The sequence below is a fragment of the Danio rerio genome, chromosome 2, assembly GCF_049306965.1.
Source record: "Danio rerio strain Tuebingen ecotype United States chromosome 2, GRCz12tu, whole genome shotgun sequence".
NCBI classification, from domain to species: domain Eukaryota; kingdom Metazoa; phylum Chordata; class Actinopteri; order Cypriniformes; family Danionidae; genus Danio; species Danio rerio.
The window spans coordinates 38027501-38042062 of NC_133177.1; the positions used below are offsets into that span (position 1 = coordinate 38027501).

At 33.8% G+C, this 14562-nt stretch overlaps 1 protein-coding gene across 8 annotated transcripts in view; it reads right to left on the bottom strand.

Annotated features, from left to right (window-relative positions):
- pappa2 (pappalysin 2) overlaps nt 1-14562 on the bottom strand; it is a 131430-nt gene that overhangs the window by 66591 nt on the left and 50277 nt on the right. For all 8 annotated transcript variants that reach the window (XR_012392833.1, XR_012392831.1, XM_073927493.1 and 5 more), the window contains 4 exons: nt 14171-14319; nt 6942-7235; nt 5709-5901; nt 4862-4983 (listed from right to left, as the gene is read on the bottom strand). Coding sequence is in view for 6 of the 8 variants with exons in the window: in XM_073927493.1 (XP_073783594.1) it covers nt 4862-4983; nt 5709-5901; nt 6942-7235; nt 14171-14319 (758 nt within the window). In the remaining 2 variants the exon portion in view is untranslated. The remainder of the gene's footprint in view (nt 1-4861; nt 4984-5708; nt 5902-6941; nt 7236-14170; nt 14320-14562) is intronic.

The window sequence follows — 14562 nt, forward strand, 5'->3', positions numbered from 1 at the left end:
AATAAAGTTTTGTATTAATTTCAGTTTTATAACATGAACTAAGAATGAACAATACTAGCATTTATTAATCATAGTTCAACATTTATTAATGCATTATAAAAAAAATTTAATTATTGTAAATGCACTGGGAGTTAACATGAACTAACAATAAACAACTCTTATATTCATTTACTAACAGTAACTAATACAACCTTACTGTAAAGTGTTACTACGCACATTACTAATACATTGGTTGTTACATACAGTAAAAGTCAGAATTATTAGCCCTGCTTTGATTTTTCTTTTTTTTTATATATTCCCAAATGATGTTTAACAGAGCAAGGAAATTTTCACAGTATGTTTGATAATATTTTTTCTTCCGGAGAAAGTCTTATTTGTTTTATTTTGGCTAGAATAAAGCAGTTTGAAATTTTTAAAGATATTTTAAGGTCTAAATTATTAGCCTCTTTAAGCTATATATTTTTTCTATAGTTTACAGAACAAACCATCATTATACAATAACTTGCCTAATTACTCTAACCTGCGTAGTTAACCTAATTAGGAGAATAGGGGATCCTAATAGGGGATCTAATAATTCTGGGGGGCTAATAATTCAACTTCAACTGTATATACATATATACAAATATATATATATATATATATATATATATATATATATATATATATATATATATATATATATATATATATATATATATATATATATATATATATATATATATATATATATATATATATATATATATATATATATAGTTAAAAATGTATAAAATGTTATAGAATGGAAAAAGAATTCTAAAGATTTTTTGCCATAAAAGAAAAACCAATAATTATCGCCTACTATAATTATTATATATATATATATATATATATATATATATATATATATATATATATATATATATATATATATATATATATATATATATATATATATATATATATTTTTTTTTTTTTATGATTTTTGGCATAATAAAAAAGCCAATGATTATGACCTACTGTATATAATATATTTTTGGCTATTGAAAAAAATATACCAGTGCAACCTAAGACAACCTAAGGTTTTGCTGTCCAGGGTCTCATTTTGTAACCTTTACTACAATATCAGTTGTTATTTCTCAAAAAGCACCCTTATAATACAAACCAAGGCTATGGTACAGGGGTGTGTTTCCGAAAACCATTGTTAGCCAACTAAGGTCACGAGTTGCATCATTACAAACATAGTTCATTTATTTGGCGTTTTCCAAATTCGTCGTTCCAAACAAACATTCGTAAACTGCGTCACAAACTTGAACGCTTGCAACTACATCTCTAGAGTTAGAAGCATAATCCCTGGTTGTGTTCTATTCCTAGTTATCCCTCTATGCCCTAATCATTTAGATTATTCCAACATTTAAATTTGGAATAATAAAAAAAAACATTAAAGTCATCTCTTTTAGGTTTTATTTTCAAGTTTTTTCTTACAGTTTATTTTTAGCTATCTTTATATTGACAATTGTGCTGCCTTCATAGTGCACTTTTATGCCATTTTGAACGCAGCCATGGCTCATGACAAAAGCTATAGGTGACCTATTAATTTAAAGCGGAATTTACATTACGTCTCCTAAGCATGTGAAAACAAAAATATATTGTAATAGCCTACTGAAAATTAAAACCATTAACAGATTAAATGATTTATATATGAAATTAGAATAAGTTTTAGAGGAGTGGTTTTAAGTTTTAGAATAGAATATGGAATATTCTCAATTATATTTGTAATTGAAAATAGACCCATTATGTGGCATTTATATATATTTTAATTCATATGGAAAGCGATGTATTTTTAACAAAAAATAATATTGGATTTTTTTATTGTGTGTGCATGTAAATAATATAATCTGCACTAAGTTTTTCTTTAAAGAAGTGGTTACTCCACCCCATTTAGAGTGTCATTATGATTGTTTTATGTTATAACTAATGTGGTTCAAACGACAGATCTGCAACAGAGAAACTACGTTTTTGGGAAACACCCATCACTACATCGTTCTTTACCCAAACGATGCATCGTACTTTGATAGTTCAGCCACGAGTTATGTCGTTGTTTGGGAAACACACTCCAGGTTAGAAGGAGCTGAGCACTACAAGATGTGAGATCTGAGATCCAAGTATGATTTGTTGGTATTGAATTGGCCTGCGCTAATACAGATATCAAATGATTCAGCGGTATTACTGTGAGCATTATTTCATACTACACAAACAGTGCTGTCATACTGCTCTTTAAGTCTCTCTGACGAGATTAACTGACCGACAAAATAATTCACATTAGGTAGTCATAGTGCACTTCATCACGTTTTTAAAAATAAACCAAAAACAATAGTTTACCGTAATTTATTACGACCCTGAACCGGTGGAAGTAAATCTCGTTCATCATTAATATCGAAAAGATATTGTTTTTTTAGAGACGTATATTTTTATTTTCAAATTTAAGGCTTCGTTTCTCATTAATCTGTTTCTCAAAACAAGACTCGGGGCCAAAAATCACTCTCCACTACCACCTAACTGGCTGATTTTTATGTTCGACCTCTCTCATGATACTGCGCTTTATGAAAACGACCACATACCAGGAGAGGATTTCCACATTTTGGGTGGACTTTTCAAAGCACAATCTTATCCGTGGCACGTCAGTGAGTGGGCAGAGCAGCGATTTCTGATTAGAATAATCAGTAACATCTGTTACGTGTGGAATAAAGTTGAAAAGCTGCACAGGATACACATCGCTTTTTTATGACAGGCCGCTTCTGGACACCACCCAATATTACCAAAACTTGACGCTGTGCCAAGGGTCTTTTTTATTCATTGATGGCAAAAAGAGTGTTCTTTATCCTGGCAATTATGATTTAATGATTTATTCCCTAAATTTTTCCAGACTTGCACGCACCTGGCCCGCATGCGACTGAACGATCCACCTGAATGTGAATACACAAGCTTGGAGAAAGAAGCCAGGGCTAAATTCTCTCTATCCTCATTAATCAAAGAGCAGGTATTCTTTTTTACATTGACGATCATTCGTGACATATTCAGTGGTGTGTTGAGGATCAAGAACACGTCCAACAGTGTTTTTGTCATGCGCTCACCATCATACAATTCATGACATGCGTATGGAAGAACTTTGTAGGATCCTGATGTTGAAATGTAATGCTGTTGGTGTTTATGGCAAAAACAGCCACAAAATTTATAAAATAAAAAAAAACACAGAAATTCAAGATACGAAGGTCAAAACTTTCCCTGCATGCACACATATTCTAAAGCTGTTATAGTGATTAAAGGGAATTGTGAAATTAATTTAAACTCCCAGATCACAGAGGTTCATTTAGAGTGCCCAGCATAAATGAGTACACCCCTTACATATCTTTCTTTTAAATTATTTCTTCCTACAGGGTGCTATTCAATTAGATAAGTCTGTACAATCATTAGATTACTCTGTACCAAAGCCAAAACTGGAAATAATTATTTAAATAATAACAAAATTACTTAAAGGTGCAGTAGGTGATTGTCTTCAGAAGCATTTTTTGTTGTGCTGGTTGAAAGTCTCTTCACAGTCTAATAGTAATGATTAAAGTAAATGATCTAAATGTATTTATATGTATTTTTATATTTTGGGTAAGGCATAAAACTAAAAAATGTTCATCCAATTTAATAAAGTCGGACCGACATCTCACTTAATTCTGATAAGTAGCCCAATCTGTCTGTCAGCAAATGCAGATTTGAACAACTACGCAGCCTTTTGTACGCAGCTCTGCTGACTGCAGCGCGTTCACGAGAGAGAGCACGTGCGCGATCAGTAAAAATATGCTGAATCAAAACTTTCCAAAAACCTGAATCAATATTGGAGTTACCTTTGCATGCTGGAGAAAGGATGACACAATGTTTGAAGGATTTTACTTAGACAGGTAATGTTCTGTTTTAAACTGTTTTAGCTTCACGCAAAGCTGATGTAACGGTAGATGTTGTTGTTACAAATTAGTTCTATCTTCACAGAAGTGTTGTTCAGCCACTAAAATCTTCCAATGAAAGATTGATAAGACTATTTTCATTTTTATAAACGACTTTTTACAGCATAGATAATGTAGATTTTATTTAGTTTAACAACAAAACACAAGTAAATACTGCTATTCAGCCTAGTCTCTCTCTATATTGTTTACCATGCAACTCTAATATTCACTCTGAAATCGCATGTCAGTTTGGTTCTTTTGCTGTGGTCGTGTTTCAGGAGGCGTGGCTTTAGACGGCAGGGGAGGGACTGTGATTTAGAGATTTATGCTAAGCTGTTAGCATTGTGGAAGATCACCTACTGCACCTTTAACATCATGGTGCAAAAATATGTACACCCCAACGAATAAGTTAGGAAAAAAATTATATAAAATTTTAATAATAACAAATAAAATTTAATTTAGTTTTTTTTTTTCAATTTATTTACTTGAATTTATTTGCATTATTTTTATATTCCTAAAGATGTCAGATGACCAAGCTCTTTAATGAAAATAACTGTTAAATGCAAGTGTTTTGTTTAAAGGCACAAAATATATGGTCTATATTTACTGAGAAATAACTGAGCAAAGTGTTATATTATTTATTCTGTGCACTGTATATCTGTTTATGTAAAAAAAAGCACGGTATTGCAGCATTTGGCATCTGTTAAGCTTATGATTGCAGCTGCCAATTAGAAGCGTTTATATTAGTCGCAGTTGAAAATACCAGAAAGTTCATTTCTGACCCTGAATTTAAAAGCAAAATAATGTTTTGTAAATTTTTTATATCACTTTTTGTTTTGCACAAATATATGTCTATAGTAGAACTACTGATGTTGCGGTAAATTACTAACCCACTGCTTCTTCTGGCGTCCAGTATCCAGTGGAGTCACAAGCGTGAGGTGAAGTGGCCTCATGGGCATATTGATGGAGAGCTCCATTCTCATCGCAGAGCTGGCAGTTCATATCACCCTCCCTACACAGAAACACACAAAACAGCCATGAAACAGCGAATAAACATGATGATATATAAAATGAAATGTGTCTCAAAATATTTTACATATTCTGTACATTGTTCATTTTACATAAATCACTTATCCTACCCAAAACTTAACTACTCCCCAAATAACTATCAATAAGAGGCCAATTATGAGTTTACTGAGCTAGAATTCAGAGTTAATGGTTTGCTAATAGTGAGATTTGGACCCTGAAGTTAAACATGACCTATATTTATAATAAAGCAGCATAATCATGAATATTATGCCCATTATACACTGTAAAAAATGCTGAGCTCCACACAACTCTTTCATGTTGTCCAACACAAATCCATTAAGTTAGCGTAATAGTTTTTACAAATTTAAGTGGATTGAACATAAATCAATTAAATTGTACAAAAAAAGCTAAAGAGTTGTGTTGTTTCAACTCATTTTAAATAAGTAGTTTCTACGTTTGAAGTCATTTTAGAGTGTATATTTATATGGCATAGAAATTATGTATGAATGAGTTTATTTATATTTTAGATGTGTTTACGTGGCCAAGTATAAATGGCTTTTAAAAACCAAATCTGATGGAAATCCATTGATTTCTTAAAGAAGAAATTAATTTACTCGAAGAGGAATACTGTAACATAAATGCATACATGTTTGTACTGATAAATATGTATTTCCTCTTTGCCAGCATTATGTATGCTCCTTACTTTACCTGTGGGCAAGCGGCCCACTGATTGGATTCAGCCAGTGAATGGAGACAGAGTCCGCTTTTTGACCAACCACCACTGGTGCTAGTGGAACAGGGGTGGGCTTTCTTTCATGGACCCAGGTTTTGTAGACCAAATCAATGTAGCAGTGCATCCGAGCTACTTGATTGGGTGTAAAATGGTTTGTACAGTCATCATCTGTAACAAATAAAAAGTTGAAATCTTTACATTTGGAATTTTCTTCTTTTTTTCTTTTGATTATTTATATTGTACATATAAAGCATATTAAATCAGGGTTCATACACTTTTTTATATCTAAAATTCCATGACTTTTAAGTAAATTTTTATGATCTTATGTTTCATGTAAAGTCTATGTATACTTGGTAAGGAAAACAATGCACGTTCAAATTTATAACAGGATACCATAAAACACACAACAATCTATTTAGAAAAAATATTATCGGACATACAGTGAAAATTTACTTAAATAATTTGGGTAATATATATAAAAAATAATTATTTATATATAACTAGTTATGACCTGTTCTTATAAAATAAAAGAATGAGTCACATGGGTAAGATCATTTGTTACATTTTAAATCATATATTTATTTGAAGTATATTTTATTAAATTTATTTTATTTTATTTTATTTTAACAACTTCATGCTGACAAAAGGGTAAAATCCATAAAAGTATAAAAAAATTTAAAACAACAATCAATTTGCATTTTGGGGCTGCACTGTGATCATTAAAGATTCTTATAACATCTAATCCAATAGTTCATGTTCTAAAAATGCTGACATCCATTTTTTGTAACATTCTATTGATGTTACACTAAATGACAACTTGTTTCGTGGTAAAAAATAAATAATAAAAAAAAAAAACATGGTAAAAATATTGGTCACATGCTAACTAATTCTCATCAGATTATAAGTAGACTTAAGGTTGCGGTTAAGGTTAGTATAAGTTGAAATGTACTTGCAAAGATTCATATAGTCAGTTAAATGTCTGTTGAAGGAGCAGTATCAACAGATATTAAGTAGACAGTCTACTGATGCTCAAATGGACCATCAAAATAAAGTGTAACCAAAATATATGATAGCAATTTTCCTAGCAAAGGTAAACAAAAAATATTGTAATGAATACAGAAAAAAAAATTATATGAGATCACGTGACATTAAATAAATAATGCTCAGAAATGTTTGATTGCAGAACAGAAGTAGTAAACTGATCCTACCCGTGTAACTCATGTAGTTGTTGTACGGTGTGTTTTTGTATTGGGTAAGGCCACATGTGTCGTTGACTGGATCAGGGTCATGACATGCTTTAGACTTTGGGGTTGGTGCTGTATCCGCACAAAGATCTCCTGTCTCCATCGATGCGGTGGTCTCTTGACAGGGGTCATCACATGATTCGCGTTCGCTCACACCCTTAAACACATGGTACAGTCCAAAAATATGACCCATCTCATGGATCATGGTGTTGTTGTGCCCTTTGGTGCCAAAGTAGGCAGGATTAAGAATCATTCCACCTGAAAAATGACACAAAGTGACATCTCAGTGGTTGATCCATCAACAGAAACTTTAACCTGACGGGTGTAGATTTTCTTTAATCCCAAAGCCAGAACTCTGTGAGTATATGAAATTTATTTAGTATGAAATTTGCTGCAAAAAACAGTGCGCACTATCCCGTAAAATGGGACCACCATGGCTAGGATTACTCGAAAGAACAGTACATCTTGTTATCAGTGTTGTCTAATGTTCTGCTCACTTTCAGAAGATTACAATGTATTTAAAATCCCACACCTGCTGAACGGTACCACACTGGCATCTGGTTTTACATCCAAATCAATGCAATAAAACCCTTAAACCGCTGTGACATTTAAAAACTAAACAAAAACAAAAAACTAAACAAAACTAAATAAAATTTGGTAATTAAAAACCATATGGCCATATACAAATATAACTCTCTTCTCTGAATTTCGCCATCACAGACAGGCCATTTTTGGCGGATGTACAGGATTTGAGCTTATTATTTAGGAAATATCCACGTTTTATGGGAGTTCAGCCAAACGGACAGAGCTTGGCGAGACACGTCTGACAGACACAGATCGTTTACAGTTATACCACAAGATCAGCAATCCATGCTATGGTCTGATTTCACTTAAAGCGTTCAGAGAAGTAGTTCGACCTTGTTCCTCAACACAAGACTTCAAGGTTCTCTCGCAAATAAGCTCATGATTTATGTGGAATTAAACCACGGCAGGCTGTTGCCCAAACCCATACCGTAAACCCAATTCCTTTAGTTTATGAGAAACTAATCTCACTTTTTAACCTCCATGCAGGTCCACAGAAACATTCGCGGACAAAGATCATCTTGCCGCACTGTTTCTGACATGATGGTAAATCAAAAGAAGAGGTGGATTATGGGCATAACAAGAACGGAGCCATATCGCTGTGAAAATAAGAAAGAGGCCATATCTCTGTGTGATTCAAAGCAGTGCAGTCAGTCAGTCATGCTACCTTTTATGTTTCAGACCACCTCTGGAATCTGTATTAGCCATTACAGCTGTTGAAAAAAACAAAACAAATTTCTGAATTTAAGGATATATCTTTTCACTTGAATATTTGTACTCAGTTTATTTGGCCTGGATCAAGTCTTTATAACTACTGTAACCTTTAAATAACCAATTGGACATAGTTCAGTAACCTGTGATTATAATGTGGGATATGTTAGAGATCTTTGGAGGTCCACTAGGTTACAAAAGCAGAGGGTTGACCCCAGACCCCAGTAGGTTTGGTTCCAAATTCATACAAATTCCATAAATATTTCCTTTCAGCAATATTTCATTTTAGACAAATCCTTAAATAAAAATCAGTCAACAGAACAGCAGGATTTTATTTTACTGATTGTGGGGCTGCAGGCTATGTACAGTACATGTTACATTTACATTCGGGTTCAGCCAAGTTTAAAAACAGGGACAGACATTTTACCAGGTCTGTCTCAAAAGTCAAAAATGTCAAGAAGGCATAATGACTACAAGTGTACATAGACCTTGTAAGCAACTTTGTAATGGAGCAGTAACCAAATCAGTCAGCGGGTCATCACAATTTTCCTTACGGATTGTAAGCTGTATGCAAATCAGAGGTGTTAACATTCAAGTGTACCAAAATCCATACTTTTAATCTTGGTTTGCTTGTTCGGACAGCCGATTCTAATGTTATCACTTGATTGAATGGGCGTTATCAGTGGTTATCAGCTGATGGATATGGGCCAGTAGGAGCATTGTGCGTCTACTGGTAGGCTCAGAAGGTTGTTATCATCCATCCACATGTTTAATCAGCTATAGATCACATTCAGCTGTGGATGGAAGTTAATGAGAATTATTATTTTTATTTATTAAATTTCCCATTAATGGTATTTATTAACGTCCACCCCAACCCTAAACCCAACCGTCACAGTAATGTAAAAACAGACGTGGATCTGGAGTCGTCTCTATTAATATAGCTGATTAACCATGTTGATAAATGATAACAGCTTTCTGAGCTTACCAGTAGGTGCAGAAGGCCCCTACTGGCCCATATCTCTCAGCTGATAATCACTTATATCTAAATTAAAGGAAATGTTCACCCAAAACTGAATATTGCGTCATCATTCACTTACTCTTTACTTGTTTCAAACCTGTTTGATTTTCTTTCTTCTGTTGTATTAAAAAAAATGGAAACCTGTAATCGTTGATTTCAAAGGTAGATGTTTTTTCTTCCTTGGATGTAAATTGTTACCCTTTCTGTAAAACTTTACTTAAAGGGGGTGTTAAAGGACAGTTGTAAAACCTTCATGATCATGATTATGAATGAGATTTTTTCATGCATGCTTATGACAACTGTCTTTAAGTGTCATTCACTCAATTATGACATTTTAAATGCAAAGATGACATTGTTTGAGATGTCTTTGTTATGACAACTGGACATTAAAAGGGCAAAACAACTGTCAGTGTCTTTGTCATGACAACTAGAAATTACCAAGACAACATAACTTGTCATAAATATTTCATAAACATGATTTTCATGAGGCCATTTTAATTGTGTCATAAATTGTATAAGTCATTAATATTTGTATCGAATTCTACTGTAGTACAAAACAAATTTGTCATTAAAATGTAAATATTAATGATACTGTTGTAAAATGATTTGAGAATTGACACTTTCAGTGAGAAATTTTAATGACACAAGTGATCAGAAAAATATTCAGACACAATAATAATGGCCTAATGACAACCATGTTTATGAAATAATTACGAAAAGTTATGTTGTCTTTGTAATCTCAAGTTATCATGACAAAGACAAAGACAGATTATGATGCGTTTGTATACAGTATGTCAAGCAACAAAGACATCTCAAACTATGTCACCTTTGCATTTAAAGTTACATAACTGAGTTAATGACATTTCATGACAGTTGCAGTAAGCGTGTAACCACCCCTTCAATTAAAGTGTTACCCCGGTTCTAACATTCTTTAAAATATCTTCTTGTGTATTCAACAGAAAAAAAAGACATTTATAAAGGTTCGGAACCATGTGAGGGTAAGCAAACAGTGAGTAAATTTTCATTTTTTGGGGTGAACTATTCTCTTAAACACACCAGAGTTCACTTTAATCAAACCAAACTTGCCAAGTATAAATACACCCTAAGACCTAACAGTCTGGTCAGTTGTTTATATGAACATTTCATGGTCCATTGTTTCATCTTAATTTGATCTTCCTTGGGCTCAGACAATTAAAAAAATGACCAAGACCTGGACCCCATCCTAAAGGGATTAATTTGGTAATTACTGACTGGATTATCAAGTTTATTATTTGGCTGCTTACCAAATAAGACAGAAATAGCGGAATTATACAATTTCACAGACAGAAATACTTGACTCGACATAAGGGGTACTGAAAATAATGCAAATGCAGTTTCCATCATCATGTTCAAATGTAGGAAACTGTAGATATACACTACCTGACAAAAGTCTTGTCGTTTATCCAAGTTTAGGAACAACAAATAATAATTTGACTTTTAGTTGATCACTTGGTATCAGAAGTGGCTTATATGGAAGGCAAATGCCTCTAGATTACACTTATTTTACTAAAATAAAATATGATCATGACTTGACTTGTAATTGTTTAAATAGGAAAGTAAGGTCTGACTTTGCTAAGACAAAAGTCTTTGCACTTAACAGAAATAATGTACAGTACAGAATATAAAGTCATGGTGCAGTAGAAAAAGAATTAATATTGAGCATGACTCCCATCAGCTTGGAGGACTGCAACCATACATCTCTGCAATGACTCAAATCACTTATTAATAAAGTCATCTGAAATGGCAAAGAAAGCGTTCTTGCAAGACCCCCAGAGTTCATCAAGTTTATTAGGATTCATCTTCAATGCCTCCTCCATCTTAACCCAGACATGCTCAATAATGTTCATGTCTGGTGACTGGGCAGGCCGACCCTGGCACACCATGACCATAATTTCTTTTAGAAATTCTAATGTGGAGTAATATCCTGCTGAAGAATTTGCCCTCTCCTGTGGTTTGTAATGTAATGGGCAGCACAAATGTCTTGATACTTCATGCTGTTGATGTTGCCATCCGCTCTGCAGACTTCTCGCACGCCCCCATACTGAATGTTATCCCAAACCATTATTTTTCCTTCACCAAACCTGACTGATTTCATTGAGAATTTTGGGTCCATCTGGTTTCCAATAGGTCTCATCTGTGATGGTTGGGATGCAGTTCAACAGATGATTCATCTGAAAAATCTACCTACTGCCACTTTTCAAATGATCAACTAGAAGTCATAATTTGTTGCTCTTACAACTGGGATCAACGACAAGACTTTTGTCAGGTAGTGTATGTCTAAAATAATACATAATTAATTTTATTTAACAAATGAAATTCTAAAACACTTTACAGTAAGATTTTACTTCTTAAAACTAGTAAAATGAATGCTAAATCAATGAATAAAACAGGCTTAAAACCCAAAAAATATATACAAAAAATTACACTGTGTATTACAAATAAAAAAGTAAAAAATAACATTAGTAATACAGTTAAATCTATCATATCATCTAAAGGTTTAGCAAATTCATCATTAATGTCGAATATTAACAAGTATCACAGATTGTTTGGTTTTTCAGGAAAACGTACCACCAAATTCAAACTCACAAAATCAAGTTGGCGCTAATTACTCATGCTAACATCGGTTTAAAAGTTCACGTTCTACACATACGCCAGAACGATCTCATTAACAAAAGCTATAACCCAAAAAGCCAAGACCAGAATGTCTGATCATGCATCCTGGACCAATGGGAGGGGGGACTTATATAAGAAACCTTCCTGCTTGAGAGAAATCTCGTTTTTTTAAAGGAGCTGGACTTAACTGAGACCACTTTAATGAGCTTTAAAACACAGCAACGATGGGTACTATAAAATAAGCTGGCAGTTTGGAGATGGCAACAGGGTAATGCCCTTCTTTTGTTTTTGTTTGGTTGTTGTCGAGTTCCTTTTCTTCCCTCCCTGTGGACGGCTGTAATGATTAAGAGGTAATCTACTGGGAAATCTATGCGTGCTGCAAGTGTTTTCTTTTATGCTTGAGATTACGGCCCATTAATCTCACAAAGCCAAATACAGACAACAAGGTGGAAGAGGCAAGAATGTGTTTCTTTAAAGAAATGATTTAGGGCGATCAAAAAAAAAGGCAAAAAGATGTATGGCATTAGGTACAAAAAAACACATGTGCTGTGGGGAATGTAGTGACAGGAAACAACTGTCTTCTTAACATGACATTGTCCATGGTAGAATGAACCCAGTTGGCTTTAGAGGTCAGAAGGCAGAACTAGCGTAACTGTCTTTGTTGTGAAGGTCTGGTCTTTTATTTTGAACTAGCTATTCGGCATTTATCTCAAAGGTTTGTTTCATGTTAACATGCTTTTTGTGTCTTTCTTGTGTGATTTTACAAACTGGTTGTTTTCCCAGGCATTTAACTAACCTCCAAACTGATGCTTACTTCCTATGTGAAAAATGCTAAGCCATACAGGTAAATACGCATTATATTACCATCCCTAAAACCAAACTAATGATTTTCACAAATTGAAGCACTCCTGTCCAGAACCAACCATTAATTACAACTGCACAAGGTGAACGAATAAATTTACTGTCCAGCTGTAAGTATTTAGGCTTTCTACTCGATCAGCAGCTTTCTTTCAAAGAACACAAAGCAAATTTGGCTCAAAAATTGAGAGTTAAGAATGGATTTTACTATTGAAATGCATCCTGCTTTTCTCTTAAACCTCGTAAACATTTGGTGTCTGCAACATTTTTACCATTGATTGACTATGGGGATGTTTTATATATAAATGCTTCAAACAAATGTCTTCAGCCTTTAAACTCCGTCTATCACAGTGCTCTAAGGTTTGTTACAGGCTGTTAGAGACTCACTTACCATTGTGATCTGAGTGGCCTTCTCATGTAAAAAGGTACACCCACTGGATGACTCTGGTCTACAAGGCTCTTCTGGGACTGGTGCATTCACACCTGAGTTCTCTCCTTTATAAGTCAAAAAGTCAGTATGCCCTACGTTTTATTGAATCTTATCATTTGACTGTTCCCCGGGTTCGAACTGAAATAGGGAAGCGAGCCTTTAGTCATGCCGCCCCTTCATCCTGGAATGGTCTTCAGTCTGAACTAAAAATATCTGAGCTCATCCCAATTACATCCTTTCCCTCTATCCTTTTTAACAAACAACAACAGTCTATTTCTCAGTGTATGTTTTTAATATATTGTAATGTGGTATAGCTGAACAGCTAAACTGTATTTTATATTATCTTAATTTTCTGTTTATTATTAAAATTATTTTAAGTCATGTGTTGCGGACCTCTTGGCCAGGTCACCCTTGTAAATGAGATCTTGATCTCAATAGGTTTTTTTTATCTGGTTAAATAAAGAAACATATATAGAAGCAGACCAGAGTATTTTAGCATATTAGACTACAGTGCTTGAACTATAATCATATGAAGCTCCAAGAACTATTTTGTGCACCCAAAAAAATGTAAAAACCTTTTTGTTCACTAATGTTTTCCATATCAGATCAGGGTGTGTGTTTACTACAGGCAATTCAGCACTTACCTGTTGTAATGCTGACAATAATGTTAATACAATGCAGGACAGAAGATATAGGTGAACTGACAATGTCATTGTGGCGTTGGCAGAATTCGCTTTGAGTGTGCATGACCTTATTTTGCTGACAGCATAAAGAACGAAAGACAAAACTGGCAGCAGTGCATAAATTAACAGTTCATTTAGGTGAGAAATATACGTTTAAGACTTCAAATCATTATATAATTTTAAGTAATTTTACTAATAAAACCGCAGTTGTGCTCTTTCTTTCATGAGCTCTTGTGTTACATGCAACTGGACAGCTTACCTTGGTGAGTAAGAGCTTCTTTTGCCCATGGCCAAGTGGCAACTCCAGCCAGCTCCTCACGTGCCGAATTATTAGCGAAGAACACGTTGAGCATGTCTGAACTGCTCAGATGAAGCAGCTCTTTCAGTTCCTTCACACTCAAATAAGCTCTGCAGAAGAAATAAATCAATAAAGAAAAAAATGTAGCTAAAATAACACTGATAAACACTTCTAAAGCATGCATTCAATTAAGTTCAACAATTACTAATAGATTTCTTTGATGGATTGAGACTCAGGTCGAAGAGCTTTTATCTCATGATTGGACAACTAATCTACGTTGATCTCCTGATCAGTTGTTTTGTTTCCTTCTTTCCTAGTGTACTTTAAAAGGTGTGAGGACTATATTTTGCAGA